The sequence below is a fragment of the Typopeltis vanoorti genome, chromosome 15 (genome assembly GCF_054136105.1).
Source record: "Typopeltis vanoorti isolate ZY-2024b chromosome 15, IOZ_Tvanoo_1.0, whole genome shotgun sequence".
Classification (NCBI taxonomy): Eukaryota; Metazoa; Arthropoda; class Arachnida; order Uropygi; family Thelyphonidae; genus Typopeltis; species Typopeltis vanoorti.
Window position 1 is genome coordinate 5,399,901 of NC_143563.1, and position 19,009 is coordinate 5,418,909.

Here is a 19,009-nt window from a genome sequence, read left to right on the forward strand (position 1 = left end):
CAGCCATGCGTATTTCTCCAGATCTTCCTGTCTGTCCTACATAGCAAATCCCGCAAGAGCAATGGATTTTGTAGACTCCTAGTTTTTTAAGAGGATGATGAGGTGGTTTTGGTGGATGTAGGAATCTTGAGATTTTCTCCATAGGAAGGAAGGCTACTTTTATGTTGTGTTTGTTCATTAATTTGGCTAGCTTATCTGTAACATTTTTGATATAAGGAAGCGAGATTGCATTTTTGTAATCCTGTTTTATTGTGTTGTTAGCCAGAGGCATTTTAATGATTCTCTTGATGGTTTTTGTTTCATATCCATTCTGTTGGAGGATTTGTGTTAAGTATTTTAGTTCTTCATTACATCTTTCTTGTGTGCTGGAGATATTGTATGCTCTGTCTCAAAGAGTTTTAATTAAGCTTATTTTTTGTGAAGGATGGTGGTGTGAGGTTGCATTTAGAAATCTTCCAGTGTTTGTAGGCTTCCTATATACTGAGAAGGAGAGTTTACTTTCTTCATTAACTTCTAATAGAACATCCAGAAAAGGAAGTTTATTTTTTTCTTGTTCTAAAGTTAATTTTATGGTGTTGTGCAAATTGTTGAGATAATCTTTGAAATTGATTTCTTATTATTTATTAATTCTCTTGTTTAAACTTTAAGTTATACTATTTACCCCCTGAAGATGTAAATCCTACGATTTACGAAACTTGTCGGGAACTATTATTTCAGTGTTTTATAGAACTGAATAATAAAAATATGTGGTGTAATCACCAAAATATGTCTTTTAAACCAATTAGCCACAGAAGTTTACGCCTGCAATAACTAGTTTATCAAACTTGCTAATATTTCACTGGTTTTCCACCTGCATCATTCAGAGCACAAAACAGGGTGCTTTCTGGGAGCCGGATAACAGTGAATTTAATATGGTGTTAGAATGACTGGCTTCCAGATCTTTGGCAGATTAATCTGTCATACTTTTTGAAGTTAGATGAGTACTTCAGAGCTGATGCTGATTTTAAAATTAGTTCCTCAGACTTATGGTGACTTCTTTGTAGCTCCGTTTTCTCCTATTTAATCCTGTGTGAAGAAATATCCAGAGTATGGTTTGTCAGCCTTGACTTGCTATATAGATCATCTTGGATGTAGTTCTTGTGTTCTTCAAGGTGGATGTTAATGGATCTCTACTGCTCTGTCTAAAGTAGGCTAAGCTACAAGCACAGGGAATTTTATACAAAATAGCTAGAACCTTATATGTGAAACCTCCTCAGAGATATTGGGTACCAAAAATTTACACCTCTAATACCTCTCACCCTTCATCCATTAGTTGACAGCATAGACAACCTCCAACCTACAAAATTGTTAGTTAGCTTATTCACTTTCTCCTCTCATGGGGAAACTCTCCCTCCTATATTAAAAATTCTGTTTACTTTAAACCATAATAGAAACTCTTAGCCTAGAAGATTCAGACATAAAGATCAGTTTTGACATTATATTGTTCACAAGTGTACCTTTAACAGAGGCTCTTAATCTCATTAAGCCAAATCTCCTGTCTGACATTTATGAATTACTTAGATTCACCATTTATTCAAGTTATTTTTACATGGAAGGTAAAATATACAAACAGCTATACCGGACTGCTATGGGACCTCCCTCTTTCCCCCACATTAGCCAGTTTCTCTGTGGAATCTCTGGAAAACCATGCATTCAGCACAGCTACATGTAAACCAGCAGTGTGGCTACATTGTGTAGATGTTTTTACTGTTTAGTCTCATGGCCTAGACACATTATATTTGAGGAGCTATTTTCTCTTCGTTAGACATACTAGTGACATCTTCCAAGTAGTTCGTTAACCTTCTTTTATAGAAAATTCATACACATATGACGATACTTAAATAAATTAACACCACCTCTCATACCAACAATATAGTATCCACATAACACTTATTACAGAGCCAGGGCTATTTGTTCAAATGACACAACCCTAGAAACTTAACTTGCCTCCATAGTTCAATTGGAAGAACGACGGTACGTTGCGTCCTTCAATTGGAAAAGGCCCAAGTTCGATTCTCTTCATGACAGGAGGAATCTTTATATGGACTTTTTCAATCGAAGGTGAGTTAGCCGATCTCATATGGAGGTACCAGGGTTTTTTTCTCCCAGAAACTCAGGTTTTTCATTCCACATATAGACAAATCGGCCTTTCAGAACACATGCAATTTACAGACAAAAAATACTAGCTGTGGTGGTGGTGGTGGGCAGTAGATGGCGGCGATGTTGTTGATTGGTAGTAGAGGTTCAGTGTAGTGGTGGAGATGGAGAGGTACAAGGTGTCCTCCCACGATGAGTCTTCGGACTCTTTGGAGGTGTCACGAATAATAATACTTTCATGGTGCTTTTTTTTTATTTTTTTTTTAGTCAATGGCAACAACCCTCCCTCCACCATAAAATAAATACCTCATGCCACCATCATATCTCCTACAGCGAACATAAAAGATTACAATAAAACTATTCCCATTCCTTACATTCAAGATATATCTGAAAGGTAGCTAAAGCTATCTACGAATATAATTTTTATACCACTTTCAAACAAAACATTCAGCTAGCTGCTTTCATCCATTCTAAGGATCAGCTTCATCCTTTTGCACCTCCTGGAGTGTATAAACTTCTCTGTGCCTTCACCTTTGCCTACTTTGGACAGACTGATAGAAATCTGCTAACATCCACCTCAAAGAACACGAGAACTATACTCAAGATCATATGTATGGCAAGTTAGGACTGGAAGATCGTGCTCTGGATGGTGCTCTTCACTCAGGATTAAATGAAATCAGTTGGCTATGCTACACAAAAGTAGCTCCAGGTCTAAAAGACTATTTAGAATTGCCATCATCTGTGAAGCACTCCTAACTTCAAGTATGAATGTATAATTTAGCAAAGATGGGAGAAAATCATTTAAGACCACAATCAAGTTTGCTGTTATCTGATACCCTCTAGGATGCTTTACTAGAACATTAGTTCCTTTTCAGTTATAATTTGAATTATTTCTATAACAGTCTTGAGTCCTGTGTGTCAATATTAATAATATTTTTCTTCTGGTGTTTATACTGTAAAGCACTTATGAAAACTAAAGGAAATCAGAATTTCCTTTAGTTTTCAGCAAATTATGCAGCAAGTAAAAGGAAAAATGACCTGGAAGAATAGCCTTAGTGAATGCAGATGTTTGAAATGTCAGCTACTTAAAAATAGCTGAGTTGTTAGTAAAAGATATATTCCAGGCAGACCCATTAGTTCACTATATGCTGGAGAAGTGGTGGATAAAAGAATAGAGGTGGATGAGTTAGAAATATTAAAGGTGTGACAAGAGCTTGACTCAATTACATCTGGGCTGGACTGGATATTGATATAGATGCTGAAGGAATGTGTAACCACTCATTAGTTGTTCTACTTGAATGTCTATATACTCAAAATTCCTAATGAGTGATAGGAGAGGAAGATAATTCAACTATACAAGGGCGGAGCTAAGATCAAAACAGCAAATTTATAGACCAGTTTAGTATCTCTGGTGTGGTCATGAAGATATTGGAAAGACTGTTAGCATTCTCATATAGATGGGTAGACAACACTAGAATTATCCTCTATAGAGAACAGCATTTTTTTGTTAAAGGTAGATCTTGCTTTAACAATCTGCTGATGTTTTAAAATCTTGACAACTGAGTTTGACAAGGAGAATGGATATACCTAATATATTTGGATTTTGCCAAAGCATTTGATAAGATTCCAGATTGCAAACTTGGATTTATGGGTTTGTGAAATGAACTTGTGATATGGATTGGAGAATGGCTTGCCAACAGGCATCAGTATTGTGGTGTTGGAGTCTGTGAGAAGGGTGACCAGAGGTATACCCACAGGGTTCTGTACTTAGGCTATTGTTCTTTAATATATGTATTAATGTTATTGGGAATATTGGGAAGAGGTTTGGGTGTGGTATCCAGTTATTTGCTGATGATGCCAAGTTAGGGAGAATGATAAGGAATGTAGCAGATACCAATCCCTGTAGACTAATTTGAACAGGTTATTTTCACTATATTATTTAAGAAAATTACAACTTACTAGGATATACTTTAAATTAAATTTTAATATATTTCTATATTTCGGCAACGTCACGTTGCCATTTTCAAGAACTTAATTACAAGACACGTGCATGCAGGCACAACAAAACAATAAGTGAGGAAGAAGTATGAGGCTATTATTTCTCCTAAAGTCCTGATGGTGCCCTCTAGCGGGAAATGTTGGTATTCTTGGGCGATGGAGCTGAAGGTCTTCTGATGTAAATTTCCCAAATTTGAGGAAGTCTCGTGCAGCCAAATTTGTTGAGGTTAGGATCGTTTCTTAGGGCTGAAGCTGATTCTATGAAAAGCCTTTCATATCTGTATTTGCTATGGTGTATTATCCTGGCTTTCTTCCACCGTATTCTATGGCAGGTATCCAGTGCATGGTCAGCAAGACCAGAGTGGCTGTATTGGTGAAACCGGATGTAGTCCTTGTGTTCTGAAATTCTGATATTTGCTGTCCTGCCTGTTTGGCCAAAGTAGGACAGCTTACACCTGCAGGGGACCTGGTATACACCAGGTAGGTCTAGGGGGGGAGGTTGGTCTTTAGTTGAGCGGATAAGGGATGCCAATTTTTTATATGGTTTGTAACAAGAAGTTATGTTTTTTTAGGATTTTTGCGATTTTTTCCGAGGTGCCTCGGATATAGAGTATGGTGATGGATTTAGAGTAATCCTTGTTGTGATGGGGAGGGGGGGGGTTTACTGGTTTCAATATTTTTTGGATTTTTTGGGGGGTAGCCATTGGCTGAGAAAGTGTTGAGAATGTGGTTTAGTTCTGTGGTTAGGGCATTGTCATTCGAGCAGATAAGTTTAACCCTGTTGTGTAGTGTCTTAATGACTCCATATTGTTGTGAGGGGGGGGGGGAATTGTTGGTGAATGTATCTGCCTGTATGGGTGGGTTTTCTATATACTGAGAAAACCAAGGTTCCATCAGGCTGGTGGGTGACTAGTGTGTCTAAGAAAGGAATGCAGTTGTTTTTTTCCTCTTCCAGGGTGAATTTGATTCTTGGGTGTTGGTTGTTTAAGTGTGTTAAGAAGGAGAGGAGTGCATCGGAGCCATGTGGCCAAATAGCAAATACATCTTCTACATAGCGAAGCCAAATGGTTGGTTTTTGTGGGGCAGAGTTTAAGGCTTTATCTTCAAAAGTCTCCATATAAAAGTTGGCCAAGGGTGGGGAGAGTGGAGAACCCATGGCTGTCCCCTCTATTTGTTTGTAGAATTTTCCTTGCCAAACAAAATAGCCTGAGTTCATTGTGAACTGAAATAGGGCTGTGATATCGGGAGGAAATTTAGCTTGGATTAGCTCTAAGGATTCTTTGAGTGGGACATTTGTGAATAAGGAGGAGACATCAAAACTGACCATTATGTCAGTGTGTTTTAGTGTAAGGTTTTCTATGCTGGCTTTGAAGTGGGCTGAGTTTTTTTATGTATGAAGGTGTGTTGCCAGTATAGTGTGAGAGAGCTTTGGCCAAATGTTTAGCTAGTTTGTATGTGGGGGAATCAATGCCATCCACTATGGGACATAATGGCACATTTTCCTTGTGAATTTTTGGGAGTCCATAAATACGGGGGGTATGGAGTTATATGGTTTTAATTTGTTGGTGATTTCCACAGGCCAAGAAATTAGGCCTGTGGAAATCACCAACAAAAAAACTCCACAGGCTCCTTCTTAAGGAGCCTGTGGAGTTTTCTGATTTGTGAGTTGGTGGGATTGTACTCGATAGGGAGGTAAGTGGCCCGATCTAACAATAGAGATTTCAGCTTACCTGTGTAATCTTTTTGGTTCAGCAATACTGTGGCATTCCCTTTGTCAGCTTTGATGATTATTATTTTCTTGTTTTTCTTTAATTCTAGTAGAGATTTAATTTCTTTACTGGGCATGTTGGTTTTAGGTGGTTTAGCTTTGGTCAGAACACAAGCTACATCCAGTCTAATATCGTTGGCGATATTAGACTGGATGTAGATTATCCTCAGCAAGTATTCTTTTGGGCACAATGGCGAAGTTGTGGCCACGTGGGAGGGAGTTGACTGCTTCAGCTTTCACACTAAGTGACGACAGGTTAACTACCGTTTCGGTAGGAAGTTGCGGTTTCGAGATCGCGTCCTTTTTTAATTTTTCAAACTTTTTGAAAAATTCTTCCTCACTTATTGTTTTGTTATGCCTACGTGCACGTGTCTTGTACTTAAGTTCTTGAAAATGGCAACGTGACGTTGCCGAAATATAGAAATATATTAAAATTTAATTTAATGTATATCCTAGTACGTTGTAATTTCCTTAAATAATATAGTGAAAATGCATAACCAACGTCTAAGCCTTTCCATGAGAATTGAACAGGTTAGTTCTAAAGGTAAATGACAGTCATATCAGTATTGCCAAATGTAAGGTTATTGTGCATTTTGGACAGAGGACATTTACAGTGCCATCATCATCAAATTCCTGCCATGTACCCTCAAGGGGTGTACAGAATATGATAGTACTACATGAAAAATTTACATCATTACTAACTTCCTATCTACAATTTTCCTCCAAATCAGTCTATTACTTGTCAAGACTCCAACATTATCAGATCTTATATTTCTATCTTCTAAGGCACTTTTTATTGTATCAATCCACCTATATCTTGATCTTCCTCTGGGTCTTTTTCCTCTGAAGCTGGCAGAGAACACTTGTTTTGCTAATCTTTCCTCACCCATTCTGTTTAAGTGACCATACCACCTGAGATTAGCTCTGCTAACCCATTCCTGGATGCTGACAATGTCAAGATTTTTTCCTAATATCCTCATTTTTAATATTGCCATTGATGCCATCTGTTCATGCCTATGATCTTTCTGAGGACTCTCATATCAGCGGTCTCTAATCTTTGGTCAAGTGTTTTACTTCTGACCCAGCTGTCAGATCCATAAGTTAAAATTGGTTTGAACACTGTCTTGTATACAGCTAATTTAGTTTTTTGACTAATTTCTCTCTTATTCTATATAAATTTATTAAGTTGACTTCCTACCATACCAACTTTGTTGATTCCATTGTCTATTTCCATATTTAATTTACCATCTTCCCTAAAAATCGTGCCTAAGTATCTGAAATGTTTTACTTGTTCTATAGGTTCTCCATTCACAATGCAGTTGATATTTTCAATGCGTCTGCCTATTTTCATTGTCTTTGTCTTATTATTGCTGACCTTCATACCATACCTATTACAACATGTGCATGGATGTTTGTGATTGTGTGTGGAAGTACTAGTGGTGGTGGTGGTGGTCGGTGGTAGATGGCATTGGTGTAATCGCTGTCAGTTGGTGGATTGTGAGTGGTGGAAGCAGAGTTGTAGAGTAGATACCCTCCCTTGATGAGTCTTTGGACTCCCTGGAGGTGACACATAATAATAAACAGTTATTCAATTTAGTCAGAGAATCTTTCAGACTTCTAGTGGATTTATTTAGAAGTATAACATTGTTTGCATAAAGCAAAGAGCTGAGATTAACATCTCAAATTTTGAAATCAGGTTTAATACCATTTGCAGGCAGTGTATTAATGAGAATTTGTTGGAGGTAGCCATTCAGTTTTAGGGGTTACATTTTTAAGGTGCTTATCATATCTGATAGGAATCCTGTTAAAAAGAACAACTTGTAGGAATAAGGCAGTTAATATCCCGCTTTGATAAGACGTGGATTACGCTGTACAGATATGGTCACCTGGGTTCTAAGGAGATAGGGAAACAATCAGAAAAATTCAGCGTAACCAAGATGGTAACTGGCCTGTGGAATTGAATATGAGGACAATTGAAGGAATTTTTGTATTCAGTGTTCAAGTAATAGATGGAGCAGGAAGATATTACTAGAAACATAAGTTAGTAACAGGACAACAACACAAGTGAGATTTTGCAGCTTATGGATATTGGAGGTAGAACTTAGTAATTCCTGGATGCTGGCTAGTGCTGATAGGAAGAAGCATGTGTGGTTTAGATTCTTTATGTATGGAAGGGCTATCAGTAGATGTGAATGCTTCTTTAGTAAATATGTTCAAGGAGAGATGTGATGCATATTTGTCTTTAAATGGGTCCTTGGACTCCTTTGAAACATTAATAAGAATGTTAATGATTTAAGTAGCCCCGTGGAAATGATGTTTGCATCCATAATGCTAGTCTGCCCGAAAAAAAACTTCTAAGTTTGATCAAAGACTGGAGACCATAGAAATGAGAATTCTGAGAAAGATTAGGGGGATGAACAGATAGCATCAATGACAATGTCTCATTAAAAATGAGGATATTAGGAAAGAATTTGACATTGTTAGCAGAACTAATGTCAGGTAGTATGGTCACTTAAATAGAATAGGAGAGGAAGATTAGCAAAACAAGTGTTCTTTGCCAAAATGAAGATTTAGGTGCATTGATACATTCAGATGCCTTAGAAGGCAGAAATATCACCCTTTGTGGTACATATCAAGAATTTCATTCTGATGATGACAAAAATTATGCTGGTGAAAGTCTATTACTGTATACTGCTGTCAATATTGATAGTAATCAACTGAACAAATATAATAATGAAATGACACATATCTGTATGTTGTTTATCACTGTAGAATTTTCTGATAGCATTATCATTTATTTTATAATTTACTATTTAATGGTAATTTTCCTCAAAATCTACTTCGTATGCAGTTTTAGTGCAAGATGTGATCTTTTTTCAGTTTTTGCAGTTCATGAAATTTTACTTTATGGAGAATTCATGTTAAAAGCTTGATTATTTACATAGGCTTACTGTGTAACAGAGCCTAGTGCAGGTTCAGATGTGGCCGGTATCCAGACCAAGGCAGAAAAAAAAGGTAATAAATGGATCCTAAATGGCCAGAAAATGTGGATAACTAATGGAGGGAAGGCCAACTGGTAAGCAATTGATCAGTTCAGAATTTTAGTAATATTTATTTGGAAATGTAGCTTTTGTCCTTAGGGCTTGAATTATTATTATTTATTTATTTTTTATCACAAAAGGTGTATTAGTATTATCAGTTTCTTACAGTAGTGTGTTCATGGGGATTTGGTTATTTGGTCATTAGTTGGTTTTGGTTATGGTTATTTGTTTTATATGTTTGCTATATTGAGAATCAGCTGTGATTCAAAGCAAATGTCTTTAGAATTAAGACCATATTTGAATAAGAATTTTGTGAGTCATGCCAAAAACACCGAATTGAAATTAGAAGAATTTCTAAATTACTACACAGAATTGTTAAAACTAAGTATATGGTTTAACAACAACGGATTTAATACCGACAAAACAAGATATATGTACTTTACATTAACAGACAAATTAGATCACAGTATAACTATAAAATGGCATGAAAGGAATTGTAGTGATACTCTAAATTGTAAATGTAACTTAATCAAAAAAAAAACAAAAACCGTCAAGTATTTGGGCCTCCATATTGATAGCAATTTGAAGTGGAACCACACCACTTTCTTAACAAATAAGTTTAGTTTCATAATTAACAGAATATATTATGTTAAAAAATTTGTAAATGCATCATTCTTAAGATGTTTATACTATTCCTGGGTAAATTCTTCACTGCAATATAGCATTACCTATTGGGGAGGAGACTATTATAACAATCTGCCCATTAATAAGAATATAAAACAGAATAATTAGAGCCATAACTACTACCAACTTTGCAAATTCAACTAATGATCTGTATATCGTTCATAATATTCTACCACTTCAGAAACTATATCTCTATGGTTGTCTGTTATATGTAAAAAGAAACACTGAAAGTTTCTTGCTATATAATGTAGACTATGGATTGTGCTGCAGTCAACACACTGGAAGTACCTAAGGCTAACAAATAAATTTTTCATAAATCTTTCAAGTACATTGCGACGAGCAGCTATAATAAACTTCCGAATGAAATTAAATCTATAACCTCAGAATATGTATTCAGAAAAAGATTGAGAAACTACCTTATGGGATTAAAGAATTTTGACAATTATTTTAAACGTATAGTATAAGAGATCATTATAACTCATATATCATAACCAATTAAGTTATTGATTTGCAAATTGGGTCATTCAATTAGGAATTAAAATATCAACATGTACATTATTATAACTGGTAAGGGAGCCCTCTTAGATGCGGTCCCCAGACTCTCAGTGTCTGTTTTAAGCTAATTACTTTTCTAGTAACCAGTATGGCTACAGCCCTTGGTTACACATATTTGCATTAACTAACTTGCATTACTCTAAACCAATTACTTATCATAACTTTGAAACCATTTGAAAAGAAGAATTAAAAATCAGCCTGAAAGAAACAAGAAACGGAAAATCACCCGGAGAAGATAAGCTAGGTTCAGAACTATATAAATAAGCAGGAACAAGATTCAAAGACTCTTATTATTTTTAAATAAAATTTATTCAACTGGTATTGTTACACCCTGATGCCTTAAGAATGTAGAATTCCCAGCTATCATGGTGTAACATGAAGAGAAAATAAAATTAAACCCCTGTATAAAAGCTAATAGATGAATTATTTAAAAGAAAGAAAAATATTCTTGCATCCAAGTAAAATAAATATATGTCAAAAAAAAGTGTAGTGTTTGTTAAACTAAATAATAAAAGAAGGAATGTATTACAGTTGTGATATAAAAAAAAAAAATTTTAGCTAAGTAAGACAGAAAAGGATTAGTCATAAGAAATTGTATGTGAGAGGCTAGAGATTAAAATATTAAGTAAATTCATAGAAAAATTTTGGAAGGGGGATTAAATTAGAGGCTAGCAAAAGAAAAACAACAGACTATTGCTCAGGGTCAATTCCCGGATTTAGACATCGTCACAGGCTCACCGACCAAAGGATGTTTGGCAGAAAAACGCCAAGAGTTTGGACAAATTAGTGAGATTATAATATAGTATTGAGCAGGCAAGGGGCACTCTTGTTTTAGTAATCTGATTGCCTTTTATAAAAAAAAAAAAGAAAGTAACAAGAATAGTTGATAAGTGAAAGGAATCTATTGTTATTTGTTTTTATTTTTTGAATTTTCCAAAGGCATTTGACAAACAACGTACCATATAAGCTGATTTTAAGTTGCATATGAGTTTATAGACAACCCTGGCTTCTGACTAATTGAATTAGAAGCCAGGATTGTCTATAAGGGAGAAGTATAAAGGAAGCAGAAGGTTGTAAGTGGGATTCCACATGGCTCAGTACTGGGACTTTTGCTGTTTAACCTTTATGTCAATGATTGTCAGAGGATTGTGGGGGGGGGGCATCAAGTTGTTTGCAGCTTATGCAAAGTTGGGAGGCTTATTAGTAATATGCTGGTGTATTATGTGGAAGATTTGAAGTAGCTAGACAGATAGACAAGTGAATAGGGTTGCCAGTTTAATTCAACATAATATGTATGGTCTTGAAATTTGGGATCCACTAATCGGAAGGTTGCATACTTCTTTAGTGGAACCATAATAGAGGAACTGATGGAGGCAAATGATCTTGGGACAGTGATTGATAGAAATTTGAAGTTTAGAGGATATATCACAAGGGTCCTGTGCTGAGATAGAAGATCAGACCACATTGGGACTATTGGGTTCAGATCTGGTCACTAGGATTTAAAGGCAATATATAATCAACTTTGGAGAGAGTGCAGAGGCTAATAACAAAGTGATATCAGGACTGTACAGTGTTAGTTGTGAGTATAGATGGAGGAAAGATTTATGGAAGCAGACTTGAAAGAAAAAACAGCTAAACAAAATCAAAAGTGAACTTGATGAAAAACCAGCTGAGTTTAGGCCAAATAAAAGTTAAGACTAGATTCTTATTCTGAAAGAAATAACCAAGAAATCATTTCTTATTTCACGATTTCTAACATTTTTTCTTGAAAAAGGCATATGATAAAGTGCAGAGATAAACTGAATGTTGAGAGAAATGGAACATCTTATACAGAATGATATGTTGCTTAGGTTGCAAATCAGTACATCAACTTGAGGATGTACAGAGAAGGATGATTGGATAATATTGCAACCAGTTTTTTTTAAAAGAAAATTCAATTAAAGTTCTATTGAAGTTGATATTTTTCTCTAACATAGTCAAAGCTTTTATTATTGTTGAACACTTGAAAGAACAAATTAAATTTGTCACTGCTTGAGCAGAAAGGTCAAGGATCCTTTTTATGTAGTAAATTATATTTTAGCCCATATTAATGAGACATGAACCATTTGCATATAATTGGCATGTTAAAGAGGGAAAAACAATAGGCATGAATTCTAATGGTTAAGTAATAGGCAAATATTCAATCTAACAGATAAGCTTAGGTGTTGATGGTTATTCGTGACTTATTTTTCACGGTATTAACAACACCACAAACACTTTTATCAATAAAGATGTTTTATTAACGCTTATATTTCGCTGATTTTCAACTCAGCATCATCAGAGCACAACACACATGTAAACGCGACAGTGAGTGAGTGAAACAATATAATTGCAAACGACAAAAGATCTAAAGTCCTATTTTTGGCGCCCTCTAACGAAAAAAAAAAAAAAAACGCAGTTATCCAGGAGTTTTTCTTAGGATAACCGTCTCCCAAATTTTTGGCAAATTAATGCAACCATGTTTGTTAAGGTTGGGAGAATTCTTCAAAGCCATTGCTGACTCAAAAAATAATCTTTCAGATCTATAACAACTCCTAAATAGCACATTCGTTTTCCTCCATCTAATCCTGTGTGAAGGAGTGTCCAAAGCGTGGTCTGCCAGTCCCGACTTACCATAGTAATAGTAGCGAATGTATCTTTCATGTTCTTCCAGGCGGATGTTCACTAATCTTCCTGTTTGCCCATAATAGGCCAAGTCACAGTCACATGGAACTTCATACACTCCTGGGTGTGCTAAAGGGTGAAGTTTATCCTTAGGCGAGCGGATCAGAGTTGCCAGCTTGACATGAGGTTTGAAAGTGGTGCGAAGGCTATGTTTCAACAATGCTTTGGCTATCTTTTCCGATGTACCTCTGATATAGGGAATAGAAATGGTCATGTTGTATTCTTGTGTATTAGGGGAGGACAGAGTAATGGGCCTATGTAGCATTTTATCTATTTTGTAGGGATTGTAGCCATTGGCTAAGAACGTATGGCGCAGGTACTGGTGTTCAGTGGTCAGAGCTGTATCGTTAGAACAAATGGCTCTGGCTCTGTAAGTGTTTTTAAAATGCTGTACTGTTGGACTGGATGATGATGTGATTGTTTATGTAGGTATCTTCCTGTGTTGGCTTTCTGTAAATAGAAAAAGATAGTGATCCATCTGAAAGGCAGGTGACTAATGTGTCAAGAAATGGTAAACAGTTATTTGATTCTTTTTCTACTGTGAAGTGAATTTTGGGGTGTTGGCTGTTTAGGTAGGTGACAAAAGCATCCAAAGTGTCTTGTCCATGGGGCCAGATGGTAAACACATCATCTACATAGCGCAACCACACTTGTGGCTTGTATGTAGCTGTGGTAAGTACTTTGTTTTCAAAGTGTTCCATGTAAAAATTTGCTAACGGGGGAGAGAGGGGGAACCCATAGCAGTACCATTAATCTGTTTGTAGAATTCCCCCCCCCCCCATGTAAAGTAACCTGCATTCATGGTAAATTGAAATAAATCAAAAAATGGGAGAAATTTAGACTTGATTAAATCAAGAGAGTCTATAAGTGGTACATTGGTAAATAAGGAGGTGACATCGAAACTAACCATTATGTCTGAATCTTTTAGGATTAGATTTTTAACCAGTGTTTTGAAATGGATTGAATTTTTTACAAACGTAGAGGAGTTGCCAGTAAGAGGGGCAAGCGACTTAGCTAAATGCTGGGCCAGTTTATATGTGGGACTATCTATGCTATCAACTATGGGGCGTAGGGGAATATTAGTTTTGTGGATTTTTGGTAATCCATAAATACGGGGTGTTTTAACATGAATTGGTTTTATTTTCCTGATGATTTCTTTGGGCCATGATGTCACTTTTTTCTTTTGCGACATCATAGGGTCTCAATGTATAATTTGATATGTGGAACTGTCACATATGAGATCTTGCATTTTTCTGTTATACTCTTCTTTCATGATAACTGTTGCATTTCCTTTATCGGCTTTTGTAATAATAATATTTTTATTATTATATAACTTTTTTAGGGCAGTTATTTGCTTACGTGGCATATTGCTTTTTGGAAGCTTAGCCTTGTTTATAATATTTGCTATATCTAGTCACACGTTATTGGCCATTGCTGGCAGAAGATTGTGGATACCCCGTTCTACTTTCATCATAATTTCTAGTTTAGGAATTTGTTTGGGCGTGACGGCAAAGTTATGTCCTAAACTGAGAGCGTTCTTGGCTTCTTCAGTGAGTGTTTCCGACGATAGGTTTACGACATGTAAGATCAATTGGCGAATAAGACTGGTAGGTATGCGGAAGAAGGTATCAAATTCTTCACATGTACCCTCAAGGAGTGTACTGGACGTGATAGTACAGGCAGTCCCCAAGTTACGAAAGAGATGCATTCATGAGAATATCATCCCATTGCTCCAACTAGTTGTCTTTGTAAGATCTTGAAAAAAATGGTAAACATAAGGCTTCTGTGGTACTTAGAAAGCAACAAGCTTCTTTCCTAAACACAATGTGGCTTTCGTAGACACCAGTCAACCTTGGACCATTTGGTCCATTTAGAAACACGGAAAGAGCCTATGATGAAGCTTGGAGGTATGGCATATTAAAGGATCTGTTTAATCTTGGTCTGAGGGGTGCCTTCTTGTTTTTATTAAGAACTTTCTCTCCAGCTGTGTGTTCCAAGTCTGGATGGGTAACACGTTGTCTCGACCATATCAAGAAGTGGGGGGAATCCTCAAAGCTTTGTCTTAAGTGTGACCTCTTTGCTATTAAAGTGAGCTCAATTACTTACAGCTTCCTCACTCAGTAGGCAGTTGTCTTTATGTCAGTGATTTCACAATATATTGAAACTCCTGCAATATGCAGGTCATGCATTGAAAGATAACTTCAACAAGCAATCGATCATATCTCTTCATGGCTCTTTGTCATGGATTCAGCTTATCTGCTGAAAAAAAACATATTTTTGTACACTTCTGTTGGAAATGCACTCTCCACTCTGATCCTGATTTAAGAATGGGACAAGTTAGTATCACTGTAGTTCTCAAGGCCAAGTTTCTGATTCATCTTTGATAGAAAGCTCCCTTTCTTTACACATTCATCATCTTTGGGATAAGTGCAAAAAAGCAGTGACCATCCTCCACACTCTGTCCTCCACCGAATGGAGGGCTGTTTGATGTTTCTTGCTCTGCATTTATCGTGCATGCACTTGTATGCTTAAAGCTTGATTATGGGTCCCTAGTTTACAGTTCTGCCAGGGAGAGCATGCTCCAGTGGTTGGACCCAGTCATTCATCAAGGTATCCAATTAGCCTACTGGTGCATTTAGCATATCACCCATTCAAAGCCTTTATATTGAATCAAATGAATCCCCTCTATTACTTAGACAAAACTATGTCTCTTAATTATGCCCTAAAAATGGTCCCTCCCATGGACTAGTCTTTTCTCTACATTGGGAGGTCCTGTATCACGCATGCCAGACTGTGATCCATCCTTTTGGTATGTGCATTAAAGAGGCTGTGGCTATTGGCATGAGTGCTGTCATCATTACATGCATTAACCCCCCTCCCCCAAAAAAAAAACCGGCCATGACGTCTATAGACGTCCAGCTATATCTGGATACGATTCTGTAACGCCTATTGAATAAGATTGATAAGAAGTGCAATTTGGTCTCACTATTTCATCCACATCGGCTGGTAGGGAAGTTAAACCAAACTTTTCACTTTGCCAGCTACAGAAGTCTCTTACACCTTTATCTGTCTGCCTTCAATTGTTCAATACACACAGAACAGCTTACTCTGATTTCTTGCCCATCTATACTGATGGTTCAAGATCAGTGATCTTTGTTCTCTAACATTACAGTCTCTAACCAGATTCACCTGATTGCAGTAACTATACAGCAGAATTGCATGCCATTCACTTGCACTTGTGCATATCAAGTATCCCTTAATTTCAATGTGGCCAACACAATGTCCAGTTGTGTTGCATTCTCAGCCACATTGAAATTAAGGGAAATGACATTGCAGGTGCAGCAGTTGCTAGATCAGCTCATACTTCCTTGACCTACTGTTTGACAGTCCCTTATACTGACTACACACCAATTATAAAATCAAAGTTAATTGCACAGTGGTAGTATTCACAACAGGAAGCACTGATGAACAAATTACCTGAGATTAAGCTTGACATTAAGCACTGGCAATTTAGTCAACATTTTAATAGAAAAGAGGAAGTTGTTCTTGCTAGGCTCTGCATAGGTCACAGTCATCTCGCATATTCTTATTTGCTGAGGGCTGATGACTCACCTATGTATGGAAAATGCAATACCTGTCTTACCATTAGTCATTCTGGTGGAATTCGAGTGCTTCACACAAGAGAGAAATTGCATTTTAACTTATCTGGCTGAGCCCTATCAGATCATCCTCAAAGTAATGTCATTTTATGCTGTACTTGTTCAAACATGTCTCAGCTTGTCTAAACATACATTTTTAAAGCTTTATAAGTACTGCTAAGCTGAGGCAGCCCCATTCTAAGGAATTCCACCTTACAAGAGCATCATACATAAGTTATTGTTGAAATAACCCTTTATTACTATGGAGCTCTCTGAAGAGCACATCAATGCTTAATGAGTGCAAAAAAGGCAACAGTGCTGCTAACACTGTAAAAAAAAAAAAAAAAATGCGCAAGAAGTGTATGCCGGTAATGTTTTGAATGTGCGAAAGTGCCAGCATTGGTTCCAAAAATTTCGACAAGGGGACTTTAGCTTGAAAGACTCTCTTTGCTCTGGGTGGGTGCCCTGTCTCTCTTGATAATGATATGTTGGAAGCTGCTATTGCCAATACAACTGTTGAAGATTTAGCAAAAGATCTTAATTCATCATCAGCAACCATCCATTGTCATTTGCAAGAACTTGGAATAGTGTCTAAGCTCTGCAAGTGGGTTCCTCCTGAACCGACGAATATTCAAAGAGAATGCATCAACATCTGTATTATTCTTCATTCTCTAGAGGTTAAATCTCTGTTTTTGAGTTGTGTAGTTACCAGTGATGAGAAGTGCCAAAGGCAGTGGATTCATTCAGGGGAACAGCCTCAGTCAAAACAAGACCTTCATCTTCAGAAGATTTTGTTAAGCATTTGGTGGTATATAGCTAGTATTATACACTTCGAACTCTTGCCACAAAACCAAACAATCACAGATGAGGTATACTATGAACAACTCGATTGATTGAATGTAAAACTGAAAGAAAAGAGGTGTTCTCTGGTCAGTCAAAAGGGTGTTGTTTTTTACCATAACAAATGCCCTTATAGTGCAAAAATCACCTGTACCAAGATGGAGGAACTCAGCTGGGAAAAGTTTCCACATCCTGTGTATTCTTCTGATCTTGCAATTTCAGATTACCACTTATTTCAAAGTTTGCAACATTTCATTAATATAAAACAATATGATACATTGTGTTATGTTCCATCAAGTCGTTTTCCACTCCTGGTAATTTTATGAACATACATTCTCCATTCAGATCTGTCCCTGGCCATATCTTTCAGAATTTCCAAGCGCATTCCATTTGCTTTTTTAACTCCATCCATCCACCCATCTAATTCTTGGTCTTTCTCTTCTCCTGCTTCCATCAACTTTAGCAAGCACCATCATCTTCTCCAGACTGTCATTTGCTTGTATAATAAGACAATTTTTGCTTGATGATCATAGCTTTGAGGGAGCAATCTGGCTTTATTCTGTCTTTCATTGATTTATTGGTTTGCTTTCCAGTCCATGGTATTCTTAGTAAGCGTCTCCAAAACCATAATTCAATTGCATCTATCTTCTTTCACTCTTCCCGAGGGTCCAACTTCCACATCCATACAGTACCACAGGGAATACTATTGCTTTCACAATTCTGATTTTTCTTGTGAGACTAATATCTTTATCTTTAAAGATCTTGCCGAGTAATAATCTTCTAACTTGTTCAGTACAGTAACCATCTTTATCAATTCGGAATCCTAGGAGCACAAAATTGTTAACTGCTTCCATTTTCTCCCCATCTACTTCAAAATCATTAAGTTCACATGTTTCCATAATTTTTGTCTTTTTGAGGTTAAGCTTAAGACTATATTTAGCACTTTCTTCTTTAACTTTCATAATAAGTTCCTCCAAATCTTCTTTGCATCCTGCTAGCAAGGTGGTATCATCAGACCGAGAAGTGGTGATACCAAGGCAGAAGCAATGGAGAGGTCATATTTACCTATATGAGTGATGAGCTCTTGGTCCATCTTTACCGTGAGTTGCCTCAGTCTTGAAGATACTTCAGCAGCAAACTTTGTTTCCTTACACTTGGATAAAGGATTAAACAAAATTTATTATAGTCTAACCAAGTGGAAAAAAACTTCCAACATCTTTCTCTAAATCCAGAGTAATTTAATAATAAGCTGGTACACCTTTTGGTAACTCGTGTAGGTAAATATGATTTCTCCATTGCTTCTGCCTTAGTATCAAGACTTCTGGGTCTGGCTTCCACTGACGACACCTCAATAAAGATTGAAACCGATCTGGGTAGTGGCCCTTCCCTTAATGCATAGCATTATACATGTTCTCAAGGAGATGTGCTTTGCATCATGGGAGATACTGAGACTGGGGTGATGAGAGCTTGGTCCTCCTTTACCATGAGTTGCCTCAGTCCTGAAGATCAGCCGCAAACTTTGTTTTCTTACACTTGGATAAAGGATTAAACTAAATTTGTTATAGTCTAACCAAGTGGGAAAAAACTTCCAGTACTAATATTGTATTCAGCTGGTATGTTTCCAAGATCATATCTGATTGACATTT

General features: G+C 36.7%; 1 protein-coding gene across 1 annotated transcript in view; it reads left to right on the forward strand.

The window, feature by feature from the left end:
* Positions 1-19,009, forward strand: part of LOC150098323 (medium-chain specific acyl-CoA dehydrogenase, mitochondrial-like) — a 179,341-nt gene that overhangs the window by 58,175 nt on the left and 102,157 nt on the right. Inside the window, exon 7 of the mRNA XM_090405826.1 lies at positions 8,848-8,978. Within this exon, the coding sequence (XP_090261952.1) occupies positions 8,848-8,978 (131 nt within the window). The remainder of the gene's footprint in view (positions 1-8,847; positions 8,979-19,009) is intronic.